The sequence below is a fragment of the Syngnathus acus genome, chromosome 4 (assembly GCF_901709675.1).
Source record: "Syngnathus acus chromosome 4, fSynAcu1.2, whole genome shotgun sequence".
Lineage (NCBI taxonomy): Eukaryota > Metazoa > Chordata > Actinopteri > Syngnathiformes > Syngnathidae > Syngnathus > Syngnathus acus.
This window is the reverse complement of record NC_051090.1, coordinates 970,810-989,086: the sequence shown is the minus strand read 5'-3', so window position 1 is coordinate 989,086 and position 18,277 is coordinate 970,810. Positions and strand designations below refer to the sequence as shown.

General features: G+C 44.3%; 1 protein-coding gene across 1 annotated transcript in view; it reads right to left on the bottom strand.

The window, feature by feature from the left end:
- Window positions 1-18,277, bottom strand: part of raver2 (ribonucleoprotein, PTB-binding 2) — a 22,030-nt gene extending 3,753 nt beyond the window's left edge. The window contains exons 1-16 of the mRNA XM_037249056.1: window positions 17,623-18,277; window positions 16,637-16,975; window positions 14,770-14,836; window positions 9,973-10,280; window positions 9,720-9,884; window positions 7,294-7,485; window positions 4,767-4,887; window positions 3,967-4,049; window positions 3,730-3,828; window positions 3,149-3,260; window positions 2,344-2,696; window positions 1,380-1,488; window positions 1,108-1,295; window positions 925-1,029; window positions 711-809; window positions 376-594 (exon numbers count right to left, since the gene is read on the bottom strand). Of these exons, the coding sequence (XP_037104951.1) occupies window positions 376-594; window positions 711-809; window positions 925-1,029; window positions 1,108-1,295; window positions 1,380-1,488; window positions 2,344-2,696; window positions 3,149-3,260; window positions 3,730-3,828; window positions 3,967-4,049; window positions 4,767-4,887; window positions 7,294-7,485; window positions 9,720-9,884; window positions 9,973-10,280; window positions 14,770-14,836; window positions 16,637-16,975; window positions 17,623-17,646 (2,583 nt within the window). The 5' untranslated portion in view covers window positions 17,647-18,277. The remainder of the gene's footprint in view (window positions 1-375; window positions 595-710; window positions 810-924; window positions 1,030-1,107; window positions 1,296-1,379; window positions 1,489-2,343; window positions 2,697-3,148; window positions 3,261-3,729; window positions 3,829-3,966; window positions 4,050-4,766; window positions 4,888-7,293; window positions 7,486-9,719; window positions 9,885-9,972; window positions 10,281-14,769; window positions 14,837-16,636; window positions 16,976-17,622) is intronic.

Below are 18,277 nucleotides of genomic sequence, written 5' to 3'. Positions count from 1 at the left end.
GGCTCTCTGTCCAAACAAATGGAAATCTCTCTCCAGACAGTTCTGCCGAGCGCAGGCTTCCACATCCATCCTGCCTCTTAATATCATCACTAGACTAGCTCTTTCAGAAAAAGCTCCTCTTGTTAAATACGGATGAGATGAGTGGCAACGAGCATCATCATCAGGTCAGGAAATGCACCCAAAAGAACCGACTGCATGCTTTTAGGATGTTTCTTTGATTTTGCAATTTTTATTTATTGAGTCTGGTTTTGAGTTTTTTAAATGATGTCATCGTGTCCCTTGTGCAACATGAATTTCTCTTGAAGGAACAATAAAATGTTTTCTGTTAAGGTGGCCAATCAGAGGAGGGAGGTGTGCTTTGATTTTGCGACTCACATAATAGTAGGCGTTCCAGTCGCTGGCGGCAGCTTGCGCATGGGTGACAGCATTTGGCGCGGCCGCCATTGGGTGCGGCGCACCGAGGAAAGCGGGCATCAGAGGCAGGGTGCTGTAAGGTGGCAGCATGGCAGCAGTTGGTAGGACAGCAGGGGAAGAAGCCACTCCATTGTTGACGGCATGAAGAGCCACGCCTAGAGGCTTACACGCATCCATTTCCTGTTGGACAGAAGCATATCGTAGCAGATCGGAAATCAGATAGCATAAGTTAACATTGGCTTTTTCTTGGCAGCAGTTTTGGCTGGGTTGGCATGAGTGTGGGTGGGTGTGAGTACCTTGCCGGCATAGGCCTGAGTAGCTGTAGACTGGGAATAATACTGAGTGAACGTCTGCATGTAGGAATTGTAATCGCTGTACGAGGAAACCGGTGGAACCTACAACCCAAAAAAGCCCTTCTGTAAATCCCATCCTTTAATTAGCTATTGCGCCAATGCAGGCATTCTAACTATTTACACAAGAAAACAAATTCATAAGCAGTGTGTGTACTACCTGTGTGTGGTCCTTGGAGTAATCAGCGGCTGTATTGACCTGTGGAGTTGCCGAATTGTAGCCTTGTGCTGTTTGGTAGTGCTGGTACCACTGTTGCATGGCCTCCTACGCATGTACACGTGCATTTAGTTGACTGCCTAGAATGAACTCCTTCATGAAAAAATCAAACTCTAGTTCCGCTACCTGTGTGTAGGCCTGGTTGTAGTGGCTGTAGTCAGAGGAAGTGTCAGTGTTGTACGAGGATGTGGCGGAAGCAGCTGCATTCTGACAGAAGGAGCCGCCAGCCTGCGAGACAACAGGGGTCGTCGCCGCCGAGTTGCCGTACATGGCCGAGGCAGGCTGCCCTCCCTGGGCTTTAGTGCCCAGTGACCCTGCAGGGAGGGAAACCAGACTTGATCAGATGAGCAAATGAGCTGAGTCCTATTGCAAAAGAATTTGCTTGTGTGCGAGAGTACCTTGCAGAACAACCCCTGGCATGACACTGGCTAGATTCAAGTACGGATTGGAAGGCAGTCTGACATCTTTGGGGGGCTCTCCCAGCAGAGAATTCTGACCGTTGTTTACCTAAAGAGAGTGAATTGAATGACCAGCTCAAAGACATTTCTTGAAGTTAACTCAGAGTCACAATGACTTGGTTGAGTTTTAGGAGGCTTGTGAACCTGAGAGAATTGTGCTCTCTCTCTCTGTTAATTACATTTTCCATTCATTTAAAAAAATGACTTTAGAGGAGACAGCCCTGGGATTCGCAATATGATTATCTCAATTAATAGATGCCAGCAAAATTCCAGTTAAATACGTAGGCAAGACAGAGTGGCCTGCCTGCCTGCCTGCCTGCCTGCCTGCCTGCCTGCCTGCCTGCCTGCCTGCCTGCCTGCCTGCCTGCCTGCCTGCCTGCCTGCCTGCCTGCCTGCCTGCCTGCCTGCCTGCCTGCCTGCCTGCCTGCCTGCCTGCCTGCCTGCCTGCCTGCCTGCCTGCCTGCCTGCGTGGCTGCCTGCCTGCTTGCCTGCCTGCTTGCTTGCCTGCCTGCCTGCCTGCCTGCCTGCCTGCCTGCCTGCCTGCCTGCCTGCCTGCCTGCCTGCCTGCCTGCCTGCCTGCCTGCCTGCCTGCCTGCCTGCCTGCCTGCCTGCCTGCCTGCCTGCCTGCCTGCCTGCCTGCCTGCCTGCCTGCCTGCAGGGGAATGGAAAGGTTCTCTTCTGGTGTTGGGGCTGCTTTGTGGGCCAACAGACAAATGGGATAAAAGTCGATCCGTCAACTTGAATGTCTCCATTTTACTCGAAGCTGTTAATCACATAGCGGCTCAATTTGTGTTTGTATTTGTGAAAGAAAGACGATGGAGTAACAACCTACCCCAATGACAAATATGACAGATGAAATGTTGCCAATTAAGGGAGTCAAAGGTGTGTTGTTGGCTACGCTCACCATGTTGCTGAGTGGAGAGCCGTCTGAAGTGTTGTGAAGCCCGGCGGATGTATAAACTCCTCCTGGGGGTTTGGGCGTAGCTGTATTTTGGCCTGAGTAACTTCTTCCCAAAGAGTAGTTGTGTCCCTGCATGAGGCTCCCTGAAGGGACAGCCTGCCTATCACCACAGCCGGAGGGGGAAGAAGAAGACGTGATAGAGGAAGAGGAGCAGGCGGCAGGGGCAGCGCTGATGGACTGGCTGCTGTTTTGTTCTCCTCCGCCAGGTCGGGGCTGGAAGTAGGGCATCGCACCTGTTGCCGACACCACCACTGCGGCGTTGTGGCTTGACGCTGGCACAGGCTCGTTGCAAAATTCTGTCCACACAAGGGGAAGAGACAGCAAAAGTGACGAAAGGGAAACTCTTAATATTAGTGTAAGAAGGAGATGAATCCCCTATAGCTCGGTCGCCTCTACACAGCCAATAAAGCTGGTTTTCATTTCAATCATCAGCACTAATCCATGTTTTCATTAGCAGTAGCCGTGCACACATTCCCAATACTCCCGCTCAATAGTTTCATAAACACATCAATGTAAGTGAATGCAAACACATTTAAAGAGATCAGAGAGGCTCGCAAAAAGTCTGCAAAGAAAAAAGATATGTTATCATAGTTATTGTCCAATCAACAGGGACATGGAGTTCAGAAAAATAAAATCAATAAACACAGTTTTAATAAAAGCCAAACAAAAATGTTTTATGGCTGTCAACATGTTTTCATTAGTTTCTAGTAATTATGCTTCAGCTTTACATGACAGGCAGTCTAGTGACCTGAGGGGGAGTCTCCCAGGAGGCCTTTCCCAACTGCTATGAGGCCTGGAGTGCGCAGAGGTAAAGTTTTCTGCACCAACAACCTGGCTGGATCTCCCAGCAGGCTGGAGGCCTGAGGAGGTGCAAGGAGAAAGTTATTACATCAAAATGTAATTAGAAAAAAAACATGCAGTACATCATGCATATACAAAAGCCAATTATCCAATTGTCGTGCCAGTGGGATTTCAAAAGAATAATAATAATAGTAGTAGTAGTTTTGGGAAAAAAAAAATCAAAATTAAGCCACTCAGCCTTAAAATGTTTTTGATACAGGTCAAATCCAATATGAGTCGCATTTTGCCTTCCATTGCTTCAAAAATGAACTAGTTCATAGTTCTTTTTTGTCCCGTTCAATGTGTGGGGCTGTGAGCTGTTAGCGTCTGGCATATTGGCATTTACCCATTATTGCCACCCATTCAGTCCAATCCAATTGCAGCTATCATCCTCAAAAATGGGACAAACCTATTGCTTGAATTGTGCTTTTTGTAAATGGCAAAACTGTGCTGGAGCCAACATCACACACACACACGGACGCATCTTACACTGCTGATGCATTTGTCTTTGATGTGTAGAAGCTGCTGTTGAGCAAGCTGTATGTGCAGGAGGTTCTGAAGAAGGAGTCCATTGCCAAACATGGCACTCTGCAAGGCAAAAGATGATTCCGTAAAGCAAGCATGCACGTGCGCACACACACACACACACACACACACACACACACACACACACACACACACACACACACACACACACACACACACTGGGGTTGATGCGGCTGGAACCTGTTGAGCTTTTCCAAGTGTCAGAAGAGCGGTGGTGAGCGGCGGCCTGAGAAATGGCAGGTTCATGCGACGCCCATACTTCCCTGAAAAGCAAACAAAAGTACAATTTTGCCCATCCATTGTGAACATGTGATTTACATGCGCGAATCACACACCATCTCATATTAAATGCAACCCAAAAAAAAGACTCACGGTAGCTCCCTTCGAAATAGGTAGAGAAAGTTTAACCTTTAATCAAAGCCCTAATTATAGATTTGAATTGTGTGCTCTTGCTCAGAGAAAGCTCCCCCACCTCTTATCTACTCTTCTTCCGGCTCTCATTTGTCCCGCTAATGTCAGACAATTTCATGTTAATACCTGATTAACTATTAATCAAATAACGAAGGCCCCGACAAGCCGAGCAGACTCTTCAGGGAGCCTTTGATTATCTTCCAAGCTGCTTGAAGCAAAAGTACTGCTTGAGTTGAGGAAAGAACTCAAGCATCCCATCCGGAAGATTATTTATGTTGCGAGTGCACAGTTGTCGTTTCCACAATGACGAGGGAATTCCTTTCGGCGGTGCTGTTCATGCACAACGCAAAGCGATCCTTATGAGACTTGCTAAGTCTAATTAGCGCATTAAAGTCATGGTTTGACCAAAAAAAACAACAACTCTGCAAATGATATTCTCGGCAGGGTTTAAATTGTCTACCGCTGGAAATGTAAAAATGATGCCGTTCCAATCGAGCGTAGCCCACCGTTATATTTATATTTCATCGATACGAACTGTGTTGGATCGAAGAGATTGCACGCAGTCTCACCTCCCCGTTTGCCAGTGTGATAAGGTCTCATGAGGATCTGTAAGGCTGCAGGGTTTGTCATACTGGTCAACACCTGAGCCAGGTTGGGTTCCGGCAACAGCCCTTTCCTGTTACTTAGAATCTGCACAAAGACAAGCAAATGAACACGTGTGTGTGTGTGTGTGTGTGTGTGCGGGCCAAATCCAAATATCCCGTCTTTCATCTCATCTCCAGTGCCCTGCCTGCCGTGGCTGCTGTCACACTTGCTCTCATTTACATCATCAGGATGCATCTGCCGTGTCATTAGAGCTCATTTTGGGCACAAAGGAAGAAAAGGACAGACCAGATGGGAAAAAAGTCAGAAAGCTCAAGGCCAAGAGAGGAGAAACAATGAGGTCAGAAGAGGAGAGCGGCAAGAAAAATCATGACATCCGATATAGAAACGGATTTATTTCATGATCTTATGATTATTATTGTGAGTAACAAACCAGTGGCAGCACCATAATGCTTCATATTATTTCTTTTTTAACAGAATCTCTTGCAAATATTAGTCTGCACATGTCGGATGTTCTGGCTGCTATTTAAAACATTAGCCGCCGAGTTCTATTTCTTCCTTGTCTGCCTTGGGGCAAAGGCATGACTTTGGCCCAAGTAAACCCTGTCACGTCAGCAAGAGACAGGGAACACACACGTGTACTCTACGTGTGTGTGTGTGTGTGTGTGTGTGTGTGTGTGTGTGTGTGTGTGTGTGTGTGTGAATGAGAGAGCAACCTTCAAGAAAGAAAGAGGTGAAGCAAGAAAACCTTCTCTCATTGCTATTCCTTCACTTGGAAAAAAATGTCAGCATGCATCAATCTGTTTAGCTACTGGCAGGCACATAATCCTGCCACCCGCCCACACATGAACACACACACACACACACACACACGCGCGCACACACACTTTCCAGTGCCAGAGAAGTAAGAAAGCTGCGAAGAATGGAAAGCGAGAAGCGGCAAGCACGTAAGGAGGCGGACGCAGGCAGCCATCTGGTGCCTGGCATTCACAATGGCATTGACCAAAGGGACAAATCAGAGAATCGCCTGAGAGCACGAGCTGGATCGTCATTTCTTTCTTGAATATCATTTGTTTGTTTTGCCCAAGTACAAATTTATTCAAATAAATCTGACGTAGCCGTCGGGTAGTTGAGGCAAGTTAAAGCTCTCAAACTGTGCTTATTATTATTATGATGATACTGTGCAGTATTTGTTTAACTTGACAGAGAGGAAGTAGAAAAACTTGCAAACAAGTATAAACTGAGGAATTTGACATAAGTGACAAGTTATTGACAAAACGTGATTTTCTTGCACTCTGTTATTTTCTTTGCCATGAAGTGGTGACTTGTATTTGTGTGAATCCAGAGGCGTAGCCAGGAATTGTTCCAGTAGGGGCGCACGCCCACAGGAAAAAAAAATCGAACATCACCCACGCCGTTCGCTGATCGCTAAAACAACATCCGGGTCCGGGAGGCAAACGATGAATGGATAACATCGCGCACATAGAATAGCGCAAGCACATTCGCGCAAGACTGAAAGAAAAAAACGGCTTGAAAATGATGAATCGAAAAAGCTCGATTTTTTTCAACCGGGGAGCAAGGAGTCCTAACCGGGGCGCCGCCCCAGCTTGGCTACGCCTCTGTGTGAATCGTTTTGACTCAAATCTCTCCCGATGAAAGGATGGAGCGGGATTTAATTCCATTTTTTTTTAAAAGGCCTAATATTAGTTGATATAATCAGCCAGCCAATTAGTCAATCACAATTCCGAAGAAAAATGTTCCATTCTGTTCACTTCATTCAGTCTTTTCTAGCTGTGCTCATCTGCCGCCATGCATAGTGTGGCTGGCGTTATTTGCGACGACGGGAGCCAATTGAGGAGAGACGAATCAGCCTTCTTAGCTGTAATTATCATGTCAGGGCTTCTTCAGTGCCACATTGCTGATTTGGATGGGATAGCACAGCGACAAGGACTTCCTCAGCCACGCCGGGAGTTTTCTTGCATCTGAACACTGACTGCGTTGCGTGCTAAACAAGCAGCTACGGAGACCCAATTAGAAGTAGCTGTGAGAATGGCAGCACCTGCTGAGCCCCATGTTTGTCCTTGCTTTTATTGCTCATCTATGAAATAGGGATCTGTTCTAAAGGCTTGCTAGCTGTTCCTGGTTTTTTTCTACCATGAGAGTGAGTTCATATCTGAAGAATATTTTTTTAAAAAAAAAAAAACAGAAAAGAAAAATGATACCATTAAATCTTCAAAACTGCTGCTAAAAAGGTAGGATGTCAGTAAATGTAGCTTATAAGTGAATCGATAGCCTAATGGTCTGTTCAGGGATGTTTCTGCCGCACTAAATAAATATACTTCCATGACTGCCATTTAGGCTTGTAAAACATTTCCAAATAATAGAATTGAAAAGAATGAGCTGACTCAGGTAGTCACCCGGTGGGTGAATTCATGATATTTCTTCTATGCTCATTAAAATTGCTTCAAGTGTTGAAACGTAAAAGTGACTCACCATACCCTGGGCAGCGATAAGCGCAGCCAGGGTGCTTCTCCCTGAGGTGCCGGGTGCACAGAGCGACAGACGGACCTCCTGTCTTCCCACTACTTTTCTGTCCATCTCAATCAGCACCGACTCTGCTTGCTCGGCACACTCGTACTCCACCACACCGAAGCCGCGCACCGGACTTCCTTCATCCTGAGCGAGCTGGGAACGAACATCAGGTAGACAATATCAGCATATTCATCGAGTCTTCCATCACAAAGTTGATCTGCCATCTCGGTGAACGTATGGACTCCACTATGTTTCAACATGTTTGTTATGCTCACAGAAGTCCAACAACATAACATCTTACCTGGCATGAATTGCTTGATTAAGTTTTTTCCCTCCATAGATAGTTAAATAGAGTGAGTGCAAGTCTCACGAGCTGAGCAGGGGCTCCGCTTTCTTTTCCACTAAGTAGCATTTTCCAGCTTCTACGAGGTAGCTAAATAATGCAGAGAAGCTAATGGCTACTAATGGGAAATATTAGTATGTAGGTGATGACAAGTTCATCTTTAAAATATCACCCACCCTTTGGTCAGTAGTGGCGCAAGAATAGATTGAACAGCTCACTTCACAGATTGCGTGGATTTGAAGTAATAACGGGAATTATATTGAACAATCGTTTTTTCAATGAGTTGAAAAAAAATATCAGTTGGAAGCGATTGGGCCGAGCATGAGGGCTAATGACTGTTTGCAGCCATTGTCAATCTATCAAGAGGACAAAACCTCCCACCTTGCATCCACTCATTTGCTATTCGGTGCCTCCGGTCTGAACACAAGACGAATGGAGAGAATAAGAGAGCAAAATGGGTACGTGTGTCGACGAGTGGGTCGATAGTCCATTATCATCAGCGTACATTAAACAAACTGCATGGAAATTATATGAATCACTCTCTCGCTTTCCGAATGGATGGATGGATGGATGGATGGATAAAGAGAAGAGCCAAAGTGACAAGGCAAGAGGGAAAAAAGATGAGCACAGGAGTGAGTGGGAAGGGAAAACAAATAAAAATGTGCTCATTCTTCTTCTTGTGTGCAGACGTGAGAGATGACGGCTAAAATGTAAACCTTATGACATCAATAATTTATTCAACAAGTTTGAGTCCAAATTGCATGTGGGCTATCAACTTTGAATGCAAGCCTGAGTAACAATGCAAAAAGTCAGAGAGCAGTCTGTATCAGCACTCATATTTGATTCCATATTCAATTTCAAATTTATGATCACAAGATCTGGTCTGAAAAGCACCTTTAACATTTTACTGACAGCATAGCTTTGTTGAATTGATTGAAAAATGACCAATTTAGGATTTATTTGGTAACTTGAACAAAGTCTAAAATGCCGCTATTCTCCCATTTTCTTCCTCACCCTTTTGTGTATTTTTTTTAATGTGTCCATTTGTTCACGATTGCCTCTCCAGTAATAAAGAAATGTTTTTTTTTTCTTTCACCCTCTGCTTTCTCCACCTTTCCAGGAAACTGCTGTGTGAAGGGCCCTTTCAAGGGTAGCAGACTTGTCACGCTCAGGCTTAAGTGCACTCTGATCCGAAAAAAGGCTCTGCCCAACTAATAGAGGAAGGCTTAGAGAATCAAACGGCTTACAATACATGACAAATAAATACAAAGCGCAAAGAGTAACACAAAATGTTTTTTTTTCTTTGATGAGTCTGAACTACAGCTAAAACGATTTGAACAAGTGCAGAAAATGACAATGACTAAGCTCCTTTTTATTTTTGCCCTTTTTGAATATGGAGCATGTTTTATTTCTCCAAGATCCGACGCTGCATTGGTTTGCTCATTCGTTTTCACAAGCCTTGAGAACCAAATGAAATGCCGCAGAGCAGTAATGTACTGTACAAAAAATGCATCATACAAAATATAGTCAGTGAGCCATAGGTCAAAGCCAAGTGGCTAGGTAACAGCCAAGCAACATGAGCTCAACGCCCACAAAGCACCATGGGACTAGAATGGTGGTGGGAGTCTATTGATTTCTAGGTGGGAGAGGCCAGAGGGGTGGAGCTAAAACGGGAAAGGCAATAGATCACGTAGTGAGTGATGTCAAGATGGTGGAGTGGATGAAATAGAACAGGGAGCTGAAGTTGGAAAAAAGAAGAGACAGGGCGGGGCGGGGCGGGGCGGGCGCATATCACAGCAGCCACACCTCACTAGGGAAACGCTTGCTGACTTTGAGGCCGAGAACAATCCCAACCCTCAAATTTGAGGTTTGAATTTGAGAATGACAGATTCAACTCAAGTAAAACCAAAGGGGGAAAAAAAAAAAACAATGACTTTTCTTTTTTTGGGCCTATTTTTTGACATTAGAATCAATTCATGTTTGAACTAAAGTCCTGTTTTGAATAGAGGGATGGAAACTATATCGATGCATTTGCATCTTTTACCTGGCAGAAGACTGGTTTGTATGTTTCCGAGAAGATTTGGCTCATCTCCTCAGAGTCACAGAGGTCCAGAGGCAGTCGGTCCACACACACACATTTGGAGTGCAGGTTCTCTTCCTGAGTCAGCTGGTTGACATCCATCCATTGCACCATCAGTGAGCGATCCCCCTAGAAATGGCAGAAATGTTTTTCTCTCGCATCACTCCAGCAGGGCGCCATTTCGTATCACTCAAACGCAACATGCGAGCAAACGTACCAGCGGTCGTCCCAGCAACTCGGAACGGGCCCGCGAAGCCGAGTCTTTCTTCATGTACTCGACAAATCCGTAGCCTTTGGAGTGGCCCGTCAGGTCGCTGTACACCAGAAAGGAGCGCTCGATGTTTCCGTAGGAACGGACCAGCTCCTCAAACTGCTGGCCGGTGAAGGTGTGGGGCAGGTTGGTGAGGCACAGCAGGGAGTCTGTCGGCTGCAGGGTGACATTGATCAGGCGTCCCCGGACAGTGCTGTGATGGAGGGAGCGGATGGCATCCTGAGCCTGGTCCCCGTTCAGCAAAGTCACAAAGGCTGGAGGAGTGGACATTATGGAGACAGCCACAAAGGAAAAACACACACACACAGAGACAAGAACCAACACAAAGAAATGAAAACGGATGACAAACATACATTCAAAGCAGACAGATTTGTGGCAAGTTCACAGAGACATGCACATGAAGAAAAAAACAAAACAAAAATAGGTCGGGAAGTGTGCAACATGCGACCGACACCACAGACAGTCATAAGGACAAGACAGAGACAGTTACACAAAGAGAAAGACAACACATTAGCGATAAAGCCAAAAGGAAGCCACAATGTAGGGGGAGTACACTGTGACTGACACACACATACACACTTTAGGCACATTTTCAAAGAACATGCACATTTAGCTGTGATCCTTAACAGTACTTGAATGCTAGCTGTGAATGCTAAGACTATTTAACAGTGTGCATTCACTTTGGACTTGATTGGAGACTTTGGACCAATGCACAAAATGATACAGGATATTGATATGATATTCATAATATTTCTCAAGGCAAGCTCATGACCAGAAAATCATTGAAGCAATTGAAGATGAACGTATCCCTTGCTGGTTTCCAAAAAACTGCACATCTCTTACAGTGCAACGATATTTTGTATCCATCACTAAAAATCCAAAGTTGGGGCTAAAACCTAAACTATTGAAGTAGATTTGGTGTAAGACAAAGACGGTAAGATGGCACAAAGAAAATGTTGTTCTAAGTGACTGCCTTAAGATTCAATTCCCTCAAGCCTCATCGAAGACGCGTCTTAGTGCACAGGACTGGTTACACTAAAATTCCAATCTCCTTTTAACAGAGAGTACTGGCTGATACCAAGCATTACAAGGTAATGGAAGTGTTTTCGCTCTCATTTGCCTATCATGGAAATGTTGCATGAGAAGCGTGGGATGGTGCAAAATTCTGCACACTACTTTTCTCCAACAGTACAAGGCGGATGTCAGACTACAAAATTGCTTAAAAATAACCGTAGAAATAATGGGACTGCAATTTGGGAGTGGGCAGCAACAGAAAACAGCATGTTAATGATGGGGGGGGGGGGGCACAGCTATTGTTCCTCTGAGGACTAAGTCGGCAATTGGGAAGGAAAGGAAGTTGAATTGTTTGAAAAGCGCTATTTTCAAAGTTACACTATGTTCCCATTTAAAGAAAAGAATTCAAATCAGGTGCATTTCAAACAATGTCTTCGTCACTGAAAAGCCTCTCGAAGATACCCTTCTTGTTTTATGCAAGGTGGGCCTAATGGGAATTACCCCTCATGTTTGTCCAAAGGTCAGGATCAGGTATCATGTGGAGTCAGGAAACTCGTTCAAAATAATAAGTCATTGCGCTGAAAGGGAAAAATGAATGTCCATATAACTTTCATACTTTTTAATACCATATCTTTCACATGACTTGCTATTTTTTAAATATGCGAACATTATTTATCTTGAATCCCATTCAAATAATGACAGCCTTGAGGCATCTTCTCGAAAAAGCAGCATGAGAAATGTAGAGGTTGGTGCGGTGAATGTGTCGGGTTACCCTGATTTAACGATTTCCATGAATCATCATCGGGCCAAACGTAAACATAACCATTTCACAGATCATCTCATTAGCCAAAGGTGAAAAACTGCTTTCAATTTCCCTTCAGAGCTGAAACAGCATGCAGACAGCAGGAGGCCGGAGACGGGATTTCGAAACTTCCCTATCATAAAAAGGTCAGCCTGAGCCATTTTGAAGCAGGTGTGACAACACTGAAGGGAGGCGGCGTTCTTTCGCAAATATCCTCGCAATATGCTGATATTATATACGTGTATAATAATAATATTAATAGCCACATGCATTACATGTGCCCCCTTAGGGGTCTGTGGATGTGCCTGTCTTCAAGTAGACCTTTGATTGGTAAGGATACTGAAACGCTTTGAAAATGGTGTGCTATCAATCAAATAAACAACGAAATAAATCCCAAGGGCCTCTTGTGCGAAACACCGGCAAAAGTAAGCCAATGCCTTGTATAAGGCTGACTAAATGTAGCCTTGATGGTGGTGCTTAGCGAGCATTGCAGCTCTCATTCTGTTTCCCATATCTGCACATTTATTTCAGCTCGACTTCCTCACTGCAGTCAAGTACACAAGTAAACATTTGAACTGCATCTTCCTCTTCTCTCAGCCTTTCGTCTTTAAAAACGCCAGAGCATACAGTCGGAAGAATAAATACGAGTGAATTGAACAGACATTTACAAAACGATAAATGGCAGAAGAAATGATCCAATCAAAAGGATGACAGGAAAGCTAGCCTTGGTGGTTCAACCAATGTGATTTTTGCCTGATCAGTGAATAGTGACAATCACAAAGCCTTCCATTGAAATGCCGGCTCACCCAGGATCACCCGGACTATTGTATTCTGGCTTTCACATCCGCAGTTCCGCAGTGTTGTCCAACGACTACGTAAACCTCCGCACTTGTGCCAAGTGACTCACGTGCAGGCTTGGAGAAGGACCTCACCTTTATACGACAAAGTGAAAATGCAAATGTATGCATCTGTCCATCCCGTTGAAGTTTTCGAATCCATCCATTCATCCAGACAGTCGCGGGTATATTGCAATGGTGAATGAAGGAGAACCACAAATGGAAAGACATGCTGAAACAAAGACAGGTGCACTGCAGGACAGACAGACATAAACACTGCCATCATCATGACCTAATAAGTCCAACAGCGGAGGCTGATATGGTCATGAGGTGAAGAAGCGAGCCGAAGCTTCTCTGAGAACTACATTTCAGTGAGAGTACACTCAGTCATTTTAATGCAAGCGGAGAGTTATGCTCCATACTAAAAGCTACCAAAATAACTTTTCCGATACAAACGTAGGGCCGTACATTGGAACGGTCGGCAATTAATCAAATAGATGTCCGACGAGAAAATGGCTTTGAAATACGAACAAACTGGACTGAACTTTATTCAGACCATGTTTGGCCTTTATGACTCCTCCGTACTATTTAAACCTTAGCAATAACTTATCTTACAAATATTGCCCTTGCTCTTGCATGCAGTGTGTTTTTACGCTGGAGCTGTCTGGACTTCACAGCAATCATAAAATACGAACACAGCCCCAGTCCCAGGACAACGTGCACTTTCCTCATGAGGAACGATGCTATTAAAAATGTGATACCATCTCGACATTCGTGTTTTCGTTGTAAATAACAACAGGGAATGGGAATAGTTCATGGAAAAAAACATAACCATACATATGTATAGAATATGAATTTCTATAGCAAGATACCTACTAAATATTATGTAGTGAGTGAAGACCTCAGTTTGGTGAGCTGATTCCAGCAAAACCACATCCTTGCTATAATGGACTATTTAAGGGCTTCTTAAAAATTCATGACAATATTACCTAGAAGCCTTTATCACATGTTTCTCACGAGGCCCAGAACAGAACTCTCCGTTTTTTTTCATTCTCATACCAGTCAGTTCCACTGCATTCCTGCTAAATAAATTGTCAAAAAAGTCAAAGTAGAGGATCTTCTCCGCTGTACTAGTCGAACAGAACTGGCCAAAATAAGTCTTCACAAAGCAGTTGCGACATATCCCATTATGATAACGAGACTCTGCTTTCCACACTAGTATGGGTGTTAAACGCTAATCGTTGTTTTTCGATGACAGAAAAAAAAAAACCATCAAAAGCTGCACCTACAACACAACTTGTTAGCCCAAAGACACATCCCCCATGTCTCCTACGAAAAGTGTGGACGATCGTGCTGGTCTTGCTGGACTGCCTGTGCTGACTAAAAATAGTTGCTCTGCAAGAATTCCCTGGAAAGAAAAAGTCTTTTTAAGGGCAGGGGGTCTGTGCAAACACAGCCATGTGTGTCACTGTGGCATTCGAGGAAAAAGGTCAATCCTGATTCCAAATGTGACTGAACAGTTTGAAAAATAAATCAATTACAATCGCACTGGGCGAGATAGATTTGTATGATAAGCAAACCCAGCTGACTGTATGCTCATTTTCTCCCTAATCCTTTAAATCATAAGAAAACATGATGGCGTATTTCCCGTTATAGCAAGTAACAGAGCAATGGTCCTACTCTTTTCTCGTAGCTTTTGTTTCCATAAGTGAGAGTCAAGCCACTAAAGTCCCGCCTCCATAGGGACCAGCAACCAGGCCCAATTTGTGTCCACGGAATGAATATCGACTCTTTTGACTGGAACTGCGATGGAGTCTCAGGGTCTTCCAAAGTCATAACAGTTCAAATAGCGATATTTTTTGCGAGCCACTTTTTGAAAAGAGAGTTGTGACAGAGGTCGAAATACAGCAACAAAGTTGCTAACTTGGCAGCCGCGCTCACTTTTAAGAGCTCGAGTACACTCCGCTAATTAACCATCGATCATTTGGGCAGCAATGTATTCATACAGTTCCGAAGAAAAATCTAATTGCTCTGCTCACACATTTGTTGTGTCTGTGAAGTTGCAATGTAGTTTTGGTGTGTGAGTTTTACCTGTGCCTTTATTGCGATCAACAAAGCAGTACTTTAGTTCATATTCTTTCAGGATTTCGTGGACCTCCTGAAACAGGAGAGAGAAAGAACGTTAGCCGTACCCTCATGAGCCAAGCTCGAAATAAGGGATGACTTTAATTGCATTTCGGCTTCAATTTCTGGTTCGTTTGAATGTCTGACATTAATATCGAGCGACTAACTCATAGAAAACCTGAAATGCCTTGATTTTGACAGTTCTCTGTTGTCACTCACTGAAACAAACCCAAACCCTCTTATGGACTTGAGTTAAAAACAAAGGATGGATGGATGGATGGATGGAATGACGTCTGCAACCATAGAAACATTTGTCACTGCTGCTTTGATGAAAAAACACTCAGTGCTATGCATCAGATCATTTCCAAACTGACAAAGCAATTGCCTAACAGCGTTTGAGAACGTTCTAATATGCTCCTCTTTTCCAGCCCACTCAAAGCAAACAGCAGGCATGTTCCATATCAGGAATGGCCATGTAAGGCAGCCCACACACACAGACCCAGCTCACTGGCCCTTGAAAATCAGAGTGAGTCAGAGTTCGGATATTTCGACTCTGTCACACATACGGAGGGGGGGGGGGGCGGCCGAAAGATTCCGTAAGGGTTTGTTTGTTGCAGGCTTTTCGGTGTAGCGCTGCCTGTCCGCATCAAATAGAATCCAACTTCCATGTAGCAAGAAGGTTGTCATCTACGGTTTTGTACTGTTGTTTCTTTTGCTTATTCTGTCCGACTGCAATAAATACAAATCACAAGTGTGAGTGAGCAAGAGCAGAGCTTGTGCCAATGACCTGCACTGCAGCCAGTCAGTCAGTCAGTAAGTCACAGATTCAAAGCAACATCCAAACCACAGCTACGACACATTTCCACGATGTGCACATTCAGCAGGGCAGACATCATGTGGCTGCCGACACATATCACAATGCTACTGACACACTGACTTGATGAGGAATGCACAGAAAGATGTGTTTTTAGAACAGCACCTTTTCTTCCCATGTAATTAAAATAGTAGTCTTGCACGGATCCCATAACATGCTTTGTACGCCGACATAAACATTCATTGAAAGAAAATCGGGGAAGGTAATCAAAGCTAAGGGATCAAATGTGAGTAATTCTTGCATACCAATACATGAAGGGAATTTCATTTTACATCAAAGGTGCGCAGGTACAGTATGAGCGAGCCCTGGGGTGAAATAAAATCCACTTTTTTCTTTTCTAAATCCAGCCCACGAAGCATTTGCATTAGTACTACTACAAAATCCTGTCATTATCGTTGCATTAATTCAGCTGCTTTCGCCCTCATGTTATTTAATCAAATATATTTATTCCTAAGAATCTAATAATTGATTACTTTGTTAATATGGGAATTCTTTGAATAAAAAACATGTTACATACACACATTTAAATTTGTTGGAGTTATTTGGTCAAATAATTGGTCAATTAATGAAATATGATCAAATTAATTATTATAGGGATTAATTAGTCCTCTTTTTGATATTGGCCTACCTCACCTGGCCCATGTGTCCATTTTGAAAATCAAATAAGCACAGAAATGTTCCCACTCCGAAAGGCTTAGGTCATCATTGTTTGATTTGTTGTTTTAAAAACTGGTCTCTAATGACACCATTTCATTTTTTCCATTTCATTTCTTTTTAATCAAATGAAAGCGGCTGAAAGAAGTAAAAAAAAAAAAAAAAAAAAAAAAACACCCTTATAATAATAATATCTGTCCCTTATGAAAAGTACTTCGTCCCGCGTAAACTATTACGCACGCACCAAGGAAATCGGACGTGCACCGCGCTACTTTGACTTTGCCAGCCTACCTGTCAACTTCTTACCTGGTTGCTTGTGTCGGGCGGGAGGTTCTTAATGAGTATTTTCCGTCTGTTGCGAAGCTCTTGGCGAGTTTTTGCCAGCCTCTTTTCGATCTCCGCCGGCTCCAGCTCGGGCAAGTCACGGAGGCTTGGCTCTGCGGGTTGCGCTCCAGCCGCTGCCGCAGCCGCTGCGGCTGCCGCTGCAGCAGCCGCTGCCGCCGCCGCCGCCGCAGCCGCCGCATCTTCATCCTCCGGCTGCTGGCTCTCGGGGCTGCTCATTGCCGGAAAAGTTGCACTCTCCTGCGCTAGAGAAGAGTGCACGCTCGGCGGCTGGATGGATGACGTTGCCGCCATTTTGCTTGTCTGCGAGCAGAGTGTGCAGGAAGGAAGAACGTGAGTGAGGCAGGGAGCAGGTGCTGGGCAAGTCAAGTGCGCGTTTGCGTGCGTGCGTGCGCGCGTGCGCGCCTGCGAGTGAGACAGAAAAACTTGACATTCGGCAAACTGCTTAGGCAAAATCGCAACAAATGCATAAACAAGCAACACAATAAACGCAACATATGTATGATAAACCCTTGCAATATTTTCATCAGTTGAAAAACCTTATTGTCAAATTTAACAGTCAAAATCGAATCAAACAGTGACAGAAAATCGAGACAAACCAATTTCCTGAAGCGTAATTAAGATTAAAGTGACACACGCTATTCCCGATTGAAATGGAGTGGCTGAAACAAATTCCCAAATTGTGCAAGAACACTTGACAGACACAAAATATACAAGAGATTTTTCAGTCTCACATCTAAAGAGGTGCGTGCCACAAAGCACATCGCTGACACTCATTTGAGCCCCCTCACTCTTACATCTTCCCTTTATTATATTACCGTGTATGCTCTATAATCTACAAATCAAAATTGGGTTCTTCTTCATCCTAATTTAGACCAATTAAAACGAATGCATAAATACATGTACATAAATATCACTCTGGTGAAGTCCAATGAAGCCATTTCTTCTACCTGCAAAGCACTTGAGCTTCCCATTTTCTTTTATGGATAATGTGACTATGAATGGTTGGTTGTGTGCTTCCCTCCTCTCTCTCTCTCTCTCTCTCTGTCTACCCACGTCATGAAGCGAATGCCAACCTAACAGCCAACGGAGCATTCCTGCCCCAGGAGGGTGGAAAGCTGCTCCTGGCAAACACTGGGAACACCGCATCCCCACTCAGCCCTCACAATGAGCTTCTGCAGCCTTCATCAATGTCTGACAGACACAAAAACACTAATAATAATACATTCACACACTAACTACGTAACATAACATGTCACACATGAAGCCACATCCAAATGGTCGCTTTAGCGATATTGAAATCAAAGCCCATGCACCTTCCAACCTCCATGTTCTCTCTTGCCATCTGTGTGAAGTGTTTCTTGGCAGATCAAGGTCCAGACAATCACAGTTGTGAAAATCATCTCGCATGGCCAACGAGATGAACAAAATGCATTCTGAATTGAACTCTGTTGAACCAAGTCGTTTCAGGATAAAAATGAATGTCAACATTCTATCCGAGTGAATTCACATCTCACAGAGGATGGAAATGCAGCTCCGTATGAAGCGCCAGTGCCTTTTATAACTGCCACGAGGGCAGATCGTTCCAGATCTACAATTATCTAC